The 15933-nt window shown below is 31.9% G+C and overlaps 1 protein-coding gene across 3 annotated transcripts in view; it reads left to right on the top strand.

Moving 5' to 3' along the window:
* The window catches only part of Rap1 (RAS oncogene family member Rap1), a 55428-nt gene that overhangs the window by 20337 nt on the left and 19158 nt on the right, over positions 1-15933 (top strand). For all 3 annotated transcript variants that reach the window (XR_012756104.1, XM_075363126.1, XM_075363125.1), the window contains one exon: positions 7601-7753. Coding sequence is in view for 2 of the 3 variants with exons in the window: in XM_075363126.1 (XP_075219241.1) it covers positions 7601-7753 (153 nt within the window). In the remaining variant the exon portion in view is untranslated. The remainder of the gene's footprint in view (positions 1-7600; positions 7754-15933) is intronic.

Consider the following 15933-nt stretch of genomic DNA (forward strand, 5'->3'; position numbering starts at 1 on the left):
GGGCCGGTTTACTGTTTTCATTCTTTATTAGTTGGGGGGTTCATATTTTTAGAGCTGATTTTTCAAGGTTTTGTAATAGGGTCTTGACTGTGTTTTATTGAATTCTTCTTCTGTTGACTTCAGCGTCTCTTTATGGTGTTTTTTTATTCTGCTTGGGTTTGGGTGGTTTCTTTTCTTTATTTTACTAGATTTTGGAAGGATGTTTCTGATTTTTGGGATTGGTGAAATAGCCATGCTTAATGTCTTTTCTCCACATTCGTCACATTCGCTGTTCCACCATTGATGTATTTTATGGGATTTTATTGGGGCGATTTCTTCTGCAATTTGTTTAAGGTTCTTGACTAGATCTTTGAGTTTATTTGTGACTGTTATTTTTTTTGGTAAGTTTCATTCTTGATTAGTTGGGTAAAGTCAATTTTTCTTTTAGTTTTAATGGCTTGGTTTTGTTGCTTTCTTTGGGGAGTAAATTTAATTTTTATTTTGACTACATAATGATCTGAGCTTGTGTCTACTGCTCAGAGGACTTTTACATTATAGATCTCTTTGTGGTTGTGTTCGTCCATGAAGACATGGTCTAGTTTCCATTCTCCTTTAGTGTAGTCAGAGTTTTCCAGTTTTTGAGGTTTTCTCTTGGATTTTGAGATTAGGCTGTGGTTTCTGCTGAGATCACGAGTCTATCTGTTTTCTTTGGGCATGCCATTTTCTGATGCTCTGCCTAGTTTAGCATTGAAGTCTCCGATTAATTGTTTAACATTGTTTTTGGGGGATGTTATTTATAGTCAGGTTCTGTAGATCCTAGAGTTTTCTGTTTCTTTATGGTCTTTGGAGAGTTATTTTTATTATTAATGGGTGCATGGGCGTTTATTATAGTGTATTATAGTGTAATTTTATTAGATGCTTTTAGGATGGAGTGTTGAGATTCTTGGGGATTGTGACTTGTATGGAGTTTATTATTTTGAGGCTGACTAAAAAGCCTGATCCAAAGTGAGGGACTTTTCATCATTCTCTTCCCAGGTATACCGTTGTAGAACCTATATCAATGAGATTCTATGGCATCCCGGTCAGTGTTTCTTATTTCCTGCAGACCCATGATGAGAACTTTGTGTTATACCATTAGGCCAGTTGTTAGTTTACCAGTCTGCATGAGCGATTTTACATTGTGTGTGGAAATATAGGTGATTTTCTTTGGTTTGATTTGATTTTGGACTTAATATTTTTCTTGTTTGTGTGTAGTGTTGGACATTCCAAAGCTTCCGGTTGCATGTTATTTTCTAAGTGGCAGCCCGCTGAATCTGAATGCTGTCTTCTCTGAACTCTGGTGTTGCTTGGTTTAGCCAGTGGAGTATTCCTTGAAAGACTTTTCATGGTTGAATGTCAAGGGGTCGCCTGTGGTGGGACTAGGTTTTGAGTTACAACTCTAAATGTGATCTAGTGTGGTGTGATTTGATAAATGCAGCTGAGAAGTTTTGTTTAGATTCAGTTCACCAGACAAATTTCTCTTATTTTTTCTGGATATATCCAGGCGCATCTCGTGGAGGTTCAATCTGACTTCTAAAATTGTTATTTTAGAGAAAAGTTACAAAGTCTGATCGTAAACATTGCACCCTTTTCACCTACACCTGGCTTTGCTTTAAGTACAGTAATCTGCAAGTAATTTCAAAGTTAATGAAACTTGCTTTAGTTATGTCAAAAACAGTACTTTTATAGTTACCATTTTGAATTCAAGCTCATATATAAATCAGAACCAATTAAATGTAATTTTTTCATGTTTAGACCTAAACATGAAATTTAAATTATACTAAATTTCTTATACTAAAGTTGACAGTAATTTTAAATATTTGCAAATGCAATATTTTTGAGTTCTTATGTCTTCCAAAAAAAAAAAGAAAAAGAAAAAATATATAAAATCGATAGTTTCAACATTTTTAAAAAATATTATTTCTTTTGTTATTTATGCATTTAGTATTGGTTATCTGTATTTTATTTTATTTATTGTTTTTAATTTATGAAAATTTTCCTAACATTATTATCTTCACACTCTGCCCACAAGATTTTTTAAAAAGTGTATTTATTTGTTACAAGGACAAATTATATTTCCTTTTTTTTTATAAGAACTTTTTGTTTTGTTGGAATTATTTATGAGAGATTTTACTTTTTTATGTTGCTATATTTTTCTTCTTTTTTTTTTAATACGAGTCATACCTGCGCACAGAAAACTTCTTTGGAGGTATTATTGTTTCTATATTTTATGTTATAATTGTGTGTGTTAAATGGAAATAAATTTACTTTTTATTAAAAATTTATTTTAATATGTTGAGTAACAGACTCTGGGAATTAGAAAATTATTCAAAATTTTATATTTAAGGTAAGTAAAGTTAACATATTCTAGAACTGAACAATGGCTTTGTAATTCAAATATGATTACTGCATTTCAGATTATATTCTTTAATTTTATCCCATTCCTGACATCAAATCTTTAAAAATCATTTCTTTTCCTGCTGAAGGTCTTTCAACAGCTTGAAAGAATCTTATCTGTTTCCAGATTTCTTAAGTCCATCAAACTTCCAAGAAAGCATTACTTAGATGAAGAAAGATCACCATCTTGTCTCCTGAGTCTATGAAAGAATCAATAACCCACCTGTCTGTATTATCTATATGTACTGAGCAATGGTCACTTTAGTATGTCTCCTAGGTTTTAAGCCAAACCGGTTGTCAGTGGATTTATTATTTACCTCCAGAAAGTTGAGTAGGTTATTCTAGACAATTTTATTAAATGTTTCTAAAGAGCTTGATAACAGAGCGATGAAATTACTGGAACCTTCGTTTTAATTACAGATATGAATAATTTTGATGATCTTTAAAAATCGACAAATTCTCCTCAGTCTATGTATTTATGACATCTGCTATCGGCATACTCCTAATTTAAGATAAGTTTAGGAACGTCCTTTTACTTGTTAATAAGTATTAAAATATAGTCATGTCCTGCAGTGTTTTGGCTGAAAATGTTTTATCTTCTCCATGTTTTCTCTATGTTTTATCTTATCCAAATTTTAGTATGAGATGAGTTCAAGCATTCAAACTGATATCAGAATGAACTACCATGTATCAAACCTTATTTTGAGTAGATAATTCCTGCAAGACCTGAGTAATTCACACTGAATATTTCACTTAAGGTACAGTGGTTGTTGCTTACCTGCTATTTCCTTTTATTTTATAGTAATGGTGATTTTTTTTTTTTGTAGAGGAAGGATTGATAATTTTCTTTTGTTTCATTTAACATTAATTTTTTTTTAGCTAGTCTGATGTTATCTTCAACTGTTTTTCATCCCATTCCTCTTTTTCCTCCCAGATAAATGGATTTTGTAGTAGAGTAAAAAAAAGTTAAATGCATTTTATATTGTTTTTATTTTGTAGTCTATTATAACAGTGGTTTTGTAAAATTGAAATGTTTGTAACTTGTTCTTTCTTGTCGTGATTAATAATAACCTGAATAAAAATAAATATGAAATATTTATTTATTTATATATATTACTATTGAAACCGATTTAATAACCAATTACAATGTTTTTATCTTCTAAAAATAAATAAACTACTGATATGCTGTAATTCTGATTATACAAGTTGTATAAATAAATATTCGTTCTGTTCTTTCTATAGAGTTCAATTTCCTACATTCTGCTGTCTTTTAAAATGTTGTCAATTTCAAATTATTCTCTGAAATGTTTTCTTATTCTGTGTGTGTAAGTTATTAAATTTTTATATGTATGTAATGAGATAGAGAAATTTGTTATATTTTTAACTGCTTCAGCTGAAAAAGTCATTCATAGACTTAAAATTTAACATGCACTTTTTGTACGCTTTAACAAAACAAATTTTCCTTTTTTATGAAAACTGCAGGAAAGATATATGTTCGACTGAACTCATTTAAATTTATTTGTTTGGTCAAACCTTCAGCACAGTGAATAGCACTTTATTTCAAATGCTAGTGTGAAATTAATAAAATGTGAAAATGACTGGCATTTTGACATTTAATTTGCTTTTAAATTTTAATGTCAAAATATAATGCCGTGTTTTCTGTACCGTATTGTAGATGCAATGGAAATGGCTGTTCAAATGTAATTAAAATTTCCTTTAAATTAGCAGTATTTTATATTTACTACAAATTTATTTTGAAATAAAGATAAAAATAATCTTTAATAGTTTTAACTGTAATACCATAATGGTATGATGCTGTAGTTTACATCGTCGGTTTTTATTTACTTACAAGATGCATGAATTTTTCTTTAATTTGTTTTTCTGTTTCTTAGATGAGCATTGTAGAAATTAACAGAACAGGAATTTTTTTATTAAAATTCCAATTTTTTTGTATCTAAAAGATCACAGTTTGATGCTTGAAAAGAAATAAGTTTTAAGCAAGTGAGAGCAAATTAATTGACTGCCAAAATATTCAGAAAATATATTGTTATAATACTTTCATTTTTTGTAGCTGAATTTTAGTAAAAAAAAAATTTTTAAGAAGAAAGGAAAGGCCTTTTATTGACCTAAATCTGAATTTTCATTTAAGATCATTTTCCTTCCTTTATTAGAGGAAAACAAATACCTACATTTCTCTCATTAAGTTATTGATAATTATTAATTTATTAAGGGTATTTGATAAGTCTTAACAAAGTAAAAAATCAAAACGTTGATTGTTGAGATCATTCTTATTTATCTGCATCTTTACCAGGAGTGTACACAAAGTGTCATTTAGATAAATTCATAATTTTGTTTGTTGGCTTGACGTTCAGTCAATCTGATATTGTGATTTGTGAAAAGTGGATGAAAGAAAATTTTGTGTGGAGATCAAACTTTACTTTTTGAAAGACAAAACTGCATAGGAGACTAAAAAGAAGTCGGGTGAATATGGTGAGTCAGCTCCATTGATTTGAACAGTTTACAAAAATGTCATTACATTTGGAGCAATCATATGAGTACAAACAATACTGAATGTTCTGACAGTCTGTTCAGATTACAAGAAAATATTGAAAAAAATCCATGATATGGTGATGACTATAGAAGATTGTTAGTGTAGGCGATCACTAATGCAATAGGCCTATCCTAAATGAATGGGTGCATCATATTTTACATGGGTATTTATATAAATGAAAACTCTCCATAAAATAAATGTTGCGTTTGCTCACTATTGATCAAAAGCACAATGCAAAACTGAGAGAAAGTCATTGTTTTACAATTAGCAATCTTTCTCTAGAATTTCCAGAAGTCTTAGTGACAAGATTGTTGAGTATTATGACTGACTCTCTAGGTATCATAAACTGTATGCATCATGGGTGTTGAAAATGTTGACAAGTGCTTGCAAAGATCACAAAATGATGTCAGCACATGCTTTTCTCGACCACTTTAACCACAAGGGATTCAAACTTTTTTCCCATATCATCACTGGTGACAAAATGGATTTCATTTGGTAGTACTAAAATGAAACAAACAATTCATGCAGTGGTGTCATTTTGATTTACCTAAACTGAAATAATTCAAACAAGCCCAGTTTTGAAGGAAAACGATGGCAACTGTATTCTGGGACCAAAAGGGTGTGCTTTTGATTGATTTCATGGAACCTGGAATATCCATTACATCACAAGTCTACTCTGAAAAACTTTCTAAACTGCTCGTGCCATTCAAAACATATGATGGGGAATACTGAAATTAGGAATTATTATTCTTCACGATAACACATTTCCACACACGGCTGCATATACAACAGAAACAGTTCAAAAATTCGGATAGGAGATTTTTGATCTTGCGCCCAGTATCTATCATCTCTTCCTACATCTCAAAAATTGGTTTGCATCTCAATGATTTGAGTAAAATGAAGAGTTAAAAATCTCTGTGCATTAGTGGCTGGCTACAGTCCCAGGTGGTGGAATTTTATGTAGTGGGTTTGAAGAAGCTTGTTTCATAGCAAAAGTGTTTGGGATGAAATGATTATGTAGAAAAATAAAGTAGATATTTAAGTGTGTGAAACCATTAATACATTTTTTAACTGATTCATTTTGTTACTGATCGGGCCGATCAGTAAGGGCTTGTAAGCAGTAAGGGCGCAGTTCAACAGTAAGGGCCTTACTGTTGAACTGCGCCTTGTACCTTTATTTTTACACAGGCTTGTCTAATACCCCTCATATTAATTAAGCATTAATAAAATATTAATATGTTTAGAAAAGATATTGCCTAATCCGTATATAATATTAGTAATGAAAGAATTATGTAAAAAAATTTACTTTTATAGCTGATTAAGCTTTATTTCTTTTTGTGTTGTATTAAGAGCTTCAGTCTATTTGCAAAAAAAAACATACAAAAACTACAGGAAATAATATATAAAAATTGCCTTGTGTTAGCTTGCTTTCTTGGTAATGCAGTTTCATTTGCTAAGAAATTACATAAGAAGATAGTATTTAAATTTATTTAAGAACAGTTTTCTATCAGTTAAGGTTTTTTTGTATTGTTGATTTCATTAATATGACAAAAAAAGGAAATACCATTTCTTCTCTGTAAAGGTAGAAATGTGTTCAGTACTGAATAGGTTTTGAACGACTATTGTAATTTATTTAGACTTTATGATTTTAATTTAAAATGGGATGGAAAAGAGTCATGAAGGAATGAAGAATTTCAGTTAAACGTAGTGTTAATAATCTTACCTTTTGTCAGAGAAAAATGTCTTTTCAGTGTGCTCCATAAAGAAACAGTTTAGACGAGTACAAGTTGTGTATTGTTTGCTTGTATGAAGCCACTTTTTTCTGTCAGTCAAGATTGCACCAACAGTTTTAATGGAAATTCTTTTATTTCCAATTATGAAACTTTATATGTATCACTATAATGTTAACTAATAAATAAAATCTACCTTTAGTTATAACTGAAATAGCAGTTAATTTGAATATGGCCATCATATTGAAACCAACCATTATAACGCGCAATGAAATATGTTCTTTAATGTACATGAATGTGAATAACTTCTTTTATATATATATATAATTTCTCAGCCGAATTAGAGAATGTTGAAACTGCATTTCCAGAAGGAAAAACAGGTAATTTACTGTAATTCTTGCAGGTTTTCATCAAATAAATTGCTTGAAATGCTCAAGAATATTGCAGAAAAACATGTTTTACTGTAGTACAACTCAATTTTTTTTATCGAATAGTTATAAGAAATTACTTAAGTACAAGTTTTTTTCTTTCATGTTGCTTACTATGCTAATGATGGCTTATAATAAAAAATCATTACTTCAGTGTTTACTTTTATTATTTTTATTTTATTTCAACAATAACTTGTGCCTTTTAACAATATGTTTATAATTTTGATGAAAATTTGATTGATTTTGATCCTAATTAAGTGGGCAAAATGTTATCTTGAATAGTGGGGAAAAACTATTTATTGGAATAATAAAAATAACTTTTTGCCCTGCTAAGGGAATGATAATGAAAAAAAATATATATATGGTTGTAGAATTTAAGATGATGTAACAGTTTTTTTTTTATGTTTATGAATTATTTTTTCATTGGACTTGTAGGTGTATAATATACTGCTATAATGTATTATTCTTCCCTGTAGGATACGGACGATGTGCCGATGGTTTTAGTCGGCAATAAATGTGATTTAGAAGAAGAACGTGTAGTCGGAAAGGAACATGGAATTAATTTAGCACGTCAGTTTAACTGTGCTTTTATGGAGACTTCAGCTAAAGCCAAAATTAATGTAAATGATGTAAGTATATATATAATAATTGTGTGTTTGCTTGTCTCTTTTTTTTGGCCTAATTGTTTTGCTGATAAAACTATATTCATAGTTATTTGTTAAATAATTTCCTGTTAAAAAGTTCCTAAATGTTCCATTTAAAACATTTTAGACTTTCTTATCCTATATGTGTAGCTTCCATTCTGTTATAGTAGTCCTTACAAAGCTATATTGGCACTGTGCCATGTCTAATAATCTTCAAGAGCCTTCTGGAGAAACCAAACACACAAACTTCACTTACAGCTTGTAAATTCCTTCTATAATATCAAAATTAGGAACCAAGTTCAGTAATATGTGGTGAATGCGAACGATCGGCATGTATACCAAACTTTTCAGTTTTCTCAGAAGAAGAGTGTTTTAAGAGCCAGCAGTAGTTGCATCTTAGTTTTGGTAATTAGTGGTGTATGTCCTCTCTGATGCCAATGGTCATTACTCTAGAACTTTAAATTTATCATTAGACCAGGAAAGACAAAATTCCATTGCACAACCTCTAATGTACCTCCAATATTGGTATATATAGTTAGCATTATCTTTGTTTTGTTTCTTACTCTTTGCATTCTGTCTTCAAGAAGGTGAACTGATATTCCGTGCTCTTTTGGTCACTCTAAATTCAGTTTTTGGTATGCTTGATTATGTCAGTTGAGAACGTCAACCCATTGTTAATGATTTCTCAAAGCTTCTGGCATTTGTTGCACTGATGGTTTTCTTCAAATATAGGAGTGTGGATACTATCTTTATGATGACATGAATTAGATTAACTTATCTGTGAGGACTGTAAAGTTAGACTGTATACCGATCCCAGAAGTTAAGATTTTCTGAATATCGACAGGTGATAACCTCATAGGTAGGTTTTCATATATTTTTGTGTTTTGTGAGGCCATGTATGTATACATTTATCTTTTACTGCTCTTAGATGTGAGTGATTCTCAAAACTTAATTGTGGTCTGTGGCTCAATGTATTGAGTTATCACTGATGTTCCAAGCTTTACTGAAAATTTGGTGTACAGCTAATGATCATTTCTAAGAGTTGAATGTTCATAGATCTGCCCTAACATATCAGTGTAGGGATGAATTCTTTTTTATAGCAGATTGATCTATCATTTTAAATTGAATCCTGAACTGCATTGCTTTCAGTCATTAAAAAGTGACTTCTATCAATAAATTTTTATAGTAAATAATCATAATGTCCTCTGGCTTTTTGTGATCATGCTAGTGTCTTGTAGTTTAAACTGCTTCAGATCTGTTAGGTTTTCAGGTTTTTTATTTCTATACACAGAAGTTGAAAATAAGTAAACTATTTTATTAGAGCAACACTAACTACTATTACCTCTTTTAATTGCAATGAATAAATATATATATTTATATGACTTTTAATTCCCAGAGTTTTTACTTTCTATTTCGATTTGAAATAGAATCCACTATGAATCATGAGATCTTGCTGTTGGTGAGGGAGCTTGAGTGCTCAGTGATAATAGTAGCTGGACCGAAGGTGCAACCATACCGGAGAAATATCTGTTGAGAGACAGACTAAGGAATGATTCCTGAAAGAGGGCAGCAGCTCTTTCAGTAGTTATTAAGAGCGTAGGTCAGGACGACTTAAACAGCCATATCAACATTACTTAGTCCTCCGAGTACTGCGCAGCTGAAAGCAATGGAAAACTACAGCTGCTTTTTTTCCAAGAAAATGTAGCTCTGCATTTTCATATAGCAATGATGAAGGAGGTGCCTTCCTTGTTAAAATATTCCAGAGGTAAACTAGTCCCCCGTTTGGATCTCCGGGTGGCGACTACTAAGGAAGGGGTCACCAGAAAATTAAAAAATAACATTCTATGAGTCTGAGTGTGGAATGTTAGAAGTCTGAAAAAGGTTGGTAGGTTAGAAAATTTAAAGAGGGAAATGGATAAGATAAATGTAGATGTAGTAGGAATTAGTGAGGCTCGGTGGGGAGAGAAAACGACTTTTGGTCAGGTGATTTTAGATTAATTAACTCAGCTTCAAGTAATAGGCAGGTAGGAGTAGGTTTCGTAAGAGAGTAGAGTATTTTAAAATGCATAGCGATAGAATCATTGTAATAAGGATAAGATCAAAACGTAAACCGACAACGATTTTAACATCTATATGCCTACAAGCGCCCATGATGATGATGATGAAGTAGTCTGTATATGAAGAAATTGACAAAGCAATTAAACACATAAAAGGGGATGAAAATGTAATAATAGCTGGAGATTGGAATGCAAGCATTGGAAAAGCCAAGATAGGAAATATAGTGGGTGAATACGGGCTAGGCAAAAGGAGTGAAAGAGGAGACCAACTTTTAGAGTTTTGCATGAAATATAATATAGTAATTGCCAACACCCAGATTAAAAATCATAATAGAAGAATATACACATGGAAAAAGCCAGGTGATACTGCAAGGTATCAGATAGATTATATCATGGTTAAGCAAAGATTTAGAAATCAACTCGTCGACTGCAAAGCTTATCTTGGCCTGGAGCAGACATTGATAGCGACCATAATTTAGTGATAATGAAATGTAACTAAAAAACCAGGAGTATTTTTCGGACAATGTTCAGAAATTTGTGGAATAAATCACAGATTCATACCAATCACTATAGAAAGAATTAATATAAAATCATTCATTAAATGAATAAAAACATAAAACTAATAAACATTAAGTGACTGAAAGAAAGTAATGGTCTCTTAAACCAAAATATAGTAAACATCGAATACTCTTAATGAAAGAAGCTAGTTTAAAAAAAAAATTTAACTGTCAAATAAAAAATACATTTAATGTGCATCTTGATTCCACAAATATCTCCTATTATATGAAACATCATATTAATAATATCAACAGCCACAATCATAATAAACATAACAAAATTATTCTTTATAACTAATCTAAACCCAAATAAAAAAAAAAAAAAAATAAAAATACATATTATCTGAAAATGATAACTAGACTATTCTCAACATTTGACCCAACAACTAAACTTTTACAAAGAAACTGAATAATTATAATAATAACAACAATAATTTTACCAAAATGATACTGAACCAAAAAATCTCGAATAAATATAATAATAAAAATAATAGAAAAAAACTAATAAATGAATTTAAATTAATAACTCACCAAAAAGAAATTTTAATCATAGTAATATCAATCTTTACATTTATCATAATCAGAAATATAATAGAATTTGGGGTTTAAAATCCTGAAGAAAAGGTGTCAGCTGAATCTGTGGAATTTAGAGAAGCTTGATGAAGAGGAGGTAAAGAAGATTTTTGAGGAGGACATCGCAAGAGGTCTGAGTAAAAAAGATAAAGTAGAAAATGTAAAAGAAGAATGGGAGAATGTTAAAAAGGAAATTCTTAAATCAGCAGAAGGTAAGGAAAATTTTCAGGGTACATAAATTAAAATCTAATGTGTTAAACAAAAATGGCACACTGATTTATAATGCAAAAGGCAAAGTCGATAGGTGGGTGGAATATATTGAAGAGCTATATGAAGGAAATGAATTAGAAAATGATGTTATAGAAGAGAAAGAGGAAGTTGAAGAGGATGAAAGGGGAGAAACAATACTGAGATCTGAATTTAAGAGAGCATTAAAAGATTTGAATTGCAGAAAGGCTCCTAGAATAGACGGAATAACTGTAGAATTACTGTACAGTGCAGGTGAGGAAGCGATAGATAAATTATATAAACGTGTGTAATATTTATGAGAAAGGGGAAGTTCCGTCACACTTCAAAAAGAGTGTTATAGTCATGATACCAAAGAAAGCAGGAGCAGATAAATGTAAAGAATACAGAACAATTAGCTTAACTAGCCATGCATCAAAAATCTTAACTAGAATTCTGTACAGAAGAATTGAGAGGAGAGTGGAAGAAATGTTAGAAGACCAATTTGGTTTCAGAAAAAGTATAGGGACAAGGGAAGCAATTTTAGGTCTCAAATTAATAGTAGAAGGAAGATTAAAGAAACATAAAGCATCATACTTGGCATTTATAGACCTAGAAAAGGCATTTGATAACATAGACTGGAATAAAATGTTCACCATTTAAAAAAAATTAGGGTTCAAATACAGAGATAGAAGAATGATTGCTAACATTTTCAGGAACCAAACAGCAACAGTAATAATTGAAGAACGTAAGAAAAAAGCTGTAATAAAAAAGGGAGTCTGACAAGGATGTTCCCTATCCTCGTTACTTTTTAATCTTTACATAGAACTACCAGTTAATGATGTTAACCTTTTCAGATCAGGAAGCCAGTAAACTGTGCGGTGACAGTTTTAAAACGCTGTTACAAAATCATTTTATATGGGATCTAAGTCGGTTATTTTTTTTTTATATTCACAAAGGAATCAGTTTTATTATACAATTTGAACTATGGTTATACGAAGTAAAATGTTTTATTTGGACAAGAAAGAATATGACCATTTTTTCTCAGAAATGTGCTTGTGCGTGTGTGTGTGTGACTAGTGTATTATAATTGCTATGAGGGTTACGGATTTATTTATTATTTACAAAACTAGCTTATTATATTAGCAACATAACGATGTATTGAAACACATAATAAATTATGTTATACGGCACACAAAAAAAAAGAAGGAATTTGTGGTCATAAATGTGTCACGTTTATTTGAGGCCTAATAAATCTTTTCTGACAAAAGATATTGGCATCAATTTAACACATACCGATTCGTAATGAATTACAGTAAAAATGGGTTTTTGTCAATCTGAATAGCCTTTTAAGTGGTGGGGATTTTTATAAAACGTAGTTTTCTGAATCTCTTTCATTTATACTAACATATGTTACTTTATTGTGTGAGTGCACGCAAATGTATTACATGCGTACAACTGCAGTAAGTAACTTACTATCGCATACCGGCGTTCCGTTGGTAATATATTATTTCATTATTTTTTTCAAAATTACATCGGTTTTTTTTATTCAGTGCGATTTTTTTCACATATTGGGCGTTTTTTTAAAATTTGTGATTTTTTTTATCGAGACAATGAATGACGAACATATTAGGTTTGCTCTTGACGAAGGACTTTCAGATTATGACGAAAATGACAGTGACGACCTTGAGGGCTTGGACGACATCAAAAATACTGAAATTTGGGGTATCGATTTTTCGGAACCGCATCTCCTGAATTTTAGTAGCGACGATGATGATCCAGGTCATTCGATTAGTGATACTGACACGGAACAGAAAATAAATGTAGCCGGTTCAGTTCTACATCCACATGCTGAAGGAAACGGTAATATATTTCATGAAATCCATTATCGTTCTCCAGTGCAGTTGGATGTTGAAATGCAACCAGCTGTTGATTTTCCTCTCCAAGATGAGGAACTTGACACGGCGGAGTTACAAGAAAATCCAACTGACCGGGCCCAAAATGACGAAACAGTTACAGATGACGAAGGTTACGAGTTGGAAGGTCGTCTGCCGGTTCTTGGAAATCCCTGGTTAGTTTGTACTGATAGGTGTAAATATGACACACTAAACAGTTTGCCTTTTACGGGTCCGGAACCAGGTGCATTTGTAAAGAATCCCGACCTTTTGGCTAAATCCGCTCCTCATAAGAGAGGTCGGCCTAAGAAGCGTCGTAGGAATTTACAGAATGTGCCTGGATATATTCCTGATCCCCGTATTCATGGGCAGACGCCGTTTGCCGTATCTATGTTGTTTTTTGGGGCTATCCTTGAAAAAGTAACATCACAAACTAATTTGTATTTTCAAAGCCGTAGACCTGATAGACCATTACCTAAGGACAGAATTCAAGGTGACGTTAGTCTTGACCAGATGAAACGTTTCTTTGCAATCATCCTGGAAATGGGTCATACTGTAAGACACTTTACAAGAATACTGGTCAACTGACGAGGTTTGCCATATCGCTTGGTTTGGGAATACATTACCGAGAACTGTCTTTCTTCATATTTTGAAGTATTTACACTTCACTAACCAGGATCCACCAATAGAATCAGAAATGCAAACTGGGAACTATGACCGTCTCTGGAGAGTACGCGAAATATTTGAAATTGCATGTCAGAAATCTCGTGAACTCTGTAATCCACGACAACAAATTGTAGTTGATGAGGTTTTATGCGCCTACAAGGGTAGAGTCTTGTTTCGGCAGTATATACCTAGTAAACGAAAGCGCTTTGGGATAAAGGTTTACAGACTTTGCAATAATTCTGGGTACACATTCGATATGAGTGTATATCTCGGGAGACAACGAGAGGAACTAAATGTAAACGAAACGATTACTGAACGTACAGTTATCAATCTAATTGCAGGTTATGAAAATTGTGGATATCATTTGTATATGGACAATTTTTTCATCCCTGCAATTATATCGACGACTGAAAGATGTGGGAATTCTAGCTTGTGGAACAGCTCGATCCAATCGTGCTGGAATGCCAGCTGAATTCACACAAAACAGACGTAAACAATTAGGTTTGACCAGACACCGGTTAGCCTGTCATACGACACTGGATGGAATATCTTGTATTCTATTCAATGACAAGCGAATGGTAACACTTCTATCTTCTATTCATGGGTCTGCTGAAGAGGGTAAATACAGTGTAACAATTCGCGGTACAGAAAATGTCGTGAGACCTGTAATGATTGTAGATTACAATAATTACATGGGGGCTGTTGATCTATCTGATCGTCTGTCTTCAAGCTATTACTTACATAGGCGCATGACAAAATGGACGAAAAAACTTTTTTCCACATTTTTGATATGCTCCTTGTCAATGCTTATACGGCTTACAAGTCAGTCAATAAGATGGAGAAGAACCAATCCTTCAGATGGTTTCGAAATGAGGTTTTGAAAGGGCTTGTTTCATCATCTCCTACGAGATTTTCTGCACGAGGATCTTATGTAAGAAATCGTGAATTGTTATGTCTTGAAAGTTGTGAAGCAAGACATTTTCCTAAACGTGAGGGAACAAACAGTTTTAGACAATGTGTTGTGTGCTCGGCAAACGGCATTCGCGTAAGATCAGTCTGTAGGTGCTTTCTCGTGTATCACACACGCCAAAATATCACCAACTAGGGGTAAGAGCTTTTTATTTATAAATTTATTACTTCATTTTATTTGTTTAGGTTATTTATTATTTGTCATCTATTTCATTCTTTTGTTTTTTTGGGAATCTCCCATATTGCGATTTATATGTTGATTTAAAAACTAGTGCGCGCTCGTAATTTCTTATTTTATATATATAATATATATTACGATTTTATATACATAGTAACATAAAAAATACCTGTTGTTTGTACCGAACAGCTTGTAATTACTGGGGTAATTATTATTATGCGTTTCATGAACTCTATTGCCCCCCCTCCGCGGCGTGTAACAGCAATTCTCTGCTGTAAAAAAAGTTTTTTTACGTAATAAATGCTCTTAGGAAGTCTTATAATTTTTTAAAAATAAATTTTACATTATATGTAACGCAAAAAAAAAAAAAAAAATAACTATAAAACTTTCTCGAAACTGATATGCTAATTAATCTGTGATTTATGACACGGGTTTTTCATCATATTTTGCCCAACTTTCAACCGATTTGCTTGAAAGTATTTTTTTTTAAATCAGCAAACTATGTTTCATAAACACAAAAAAAAAAATTTCGCTAATAAAAAACGCGGTAGAAATGCGCAAAAAAAATTCTGCAATTAAATTATCGTAATTTTTGTACGGTTTCAATTTTTTTGTTGTTACAGGCATAAAAAATATCCAATCGTAAGGTTTTTTTTTTGTCAGAATCTGTTAAATCTCGTTAATATACTGTAATTTTTTGAAATTTTTTCACAAGAGGGTAGCATAAGACTGAAGGGAGGCAATCAGATACCAACATATTTTTGCGGAGCGCTAAGAAGCGCGGAGCATTGTGATGGGAAAAGGTTAAAGAACAATTTAGATCCGGAGTAACAGTACAAGGTGAAAAGATAAAGATGCTACGATTTGCTGATGATATAGTAATTCTAGCTGAGAATAAAAAGGATTTAGAAGAAACAATGAACGGCATGGATGAAGTCCTACGCAAGAGCTACCACATGAAAATAAACAAGAATAAAACAAAATTAGTGAAATGTAGAAATAATGAAGATGGACCACTAAATGTGAAAATAGGAAGAGAAAGGAT

The sequence above is a fragment of the Lycorma delicatula genome, chromosome 4, assembly GCF_047948215.1.
Source record: "Lycorma delicatula isolate Av1 chromosome 4, ASM4794821v1, whole genome shotgun sequence".
Classification (NCBI taxonomy): Eukaryota; Metazoa; Arthropoda; class Insecta; order Hemiptera; family Fulgoridae; genus Lycorma; species Lycorma delicatula.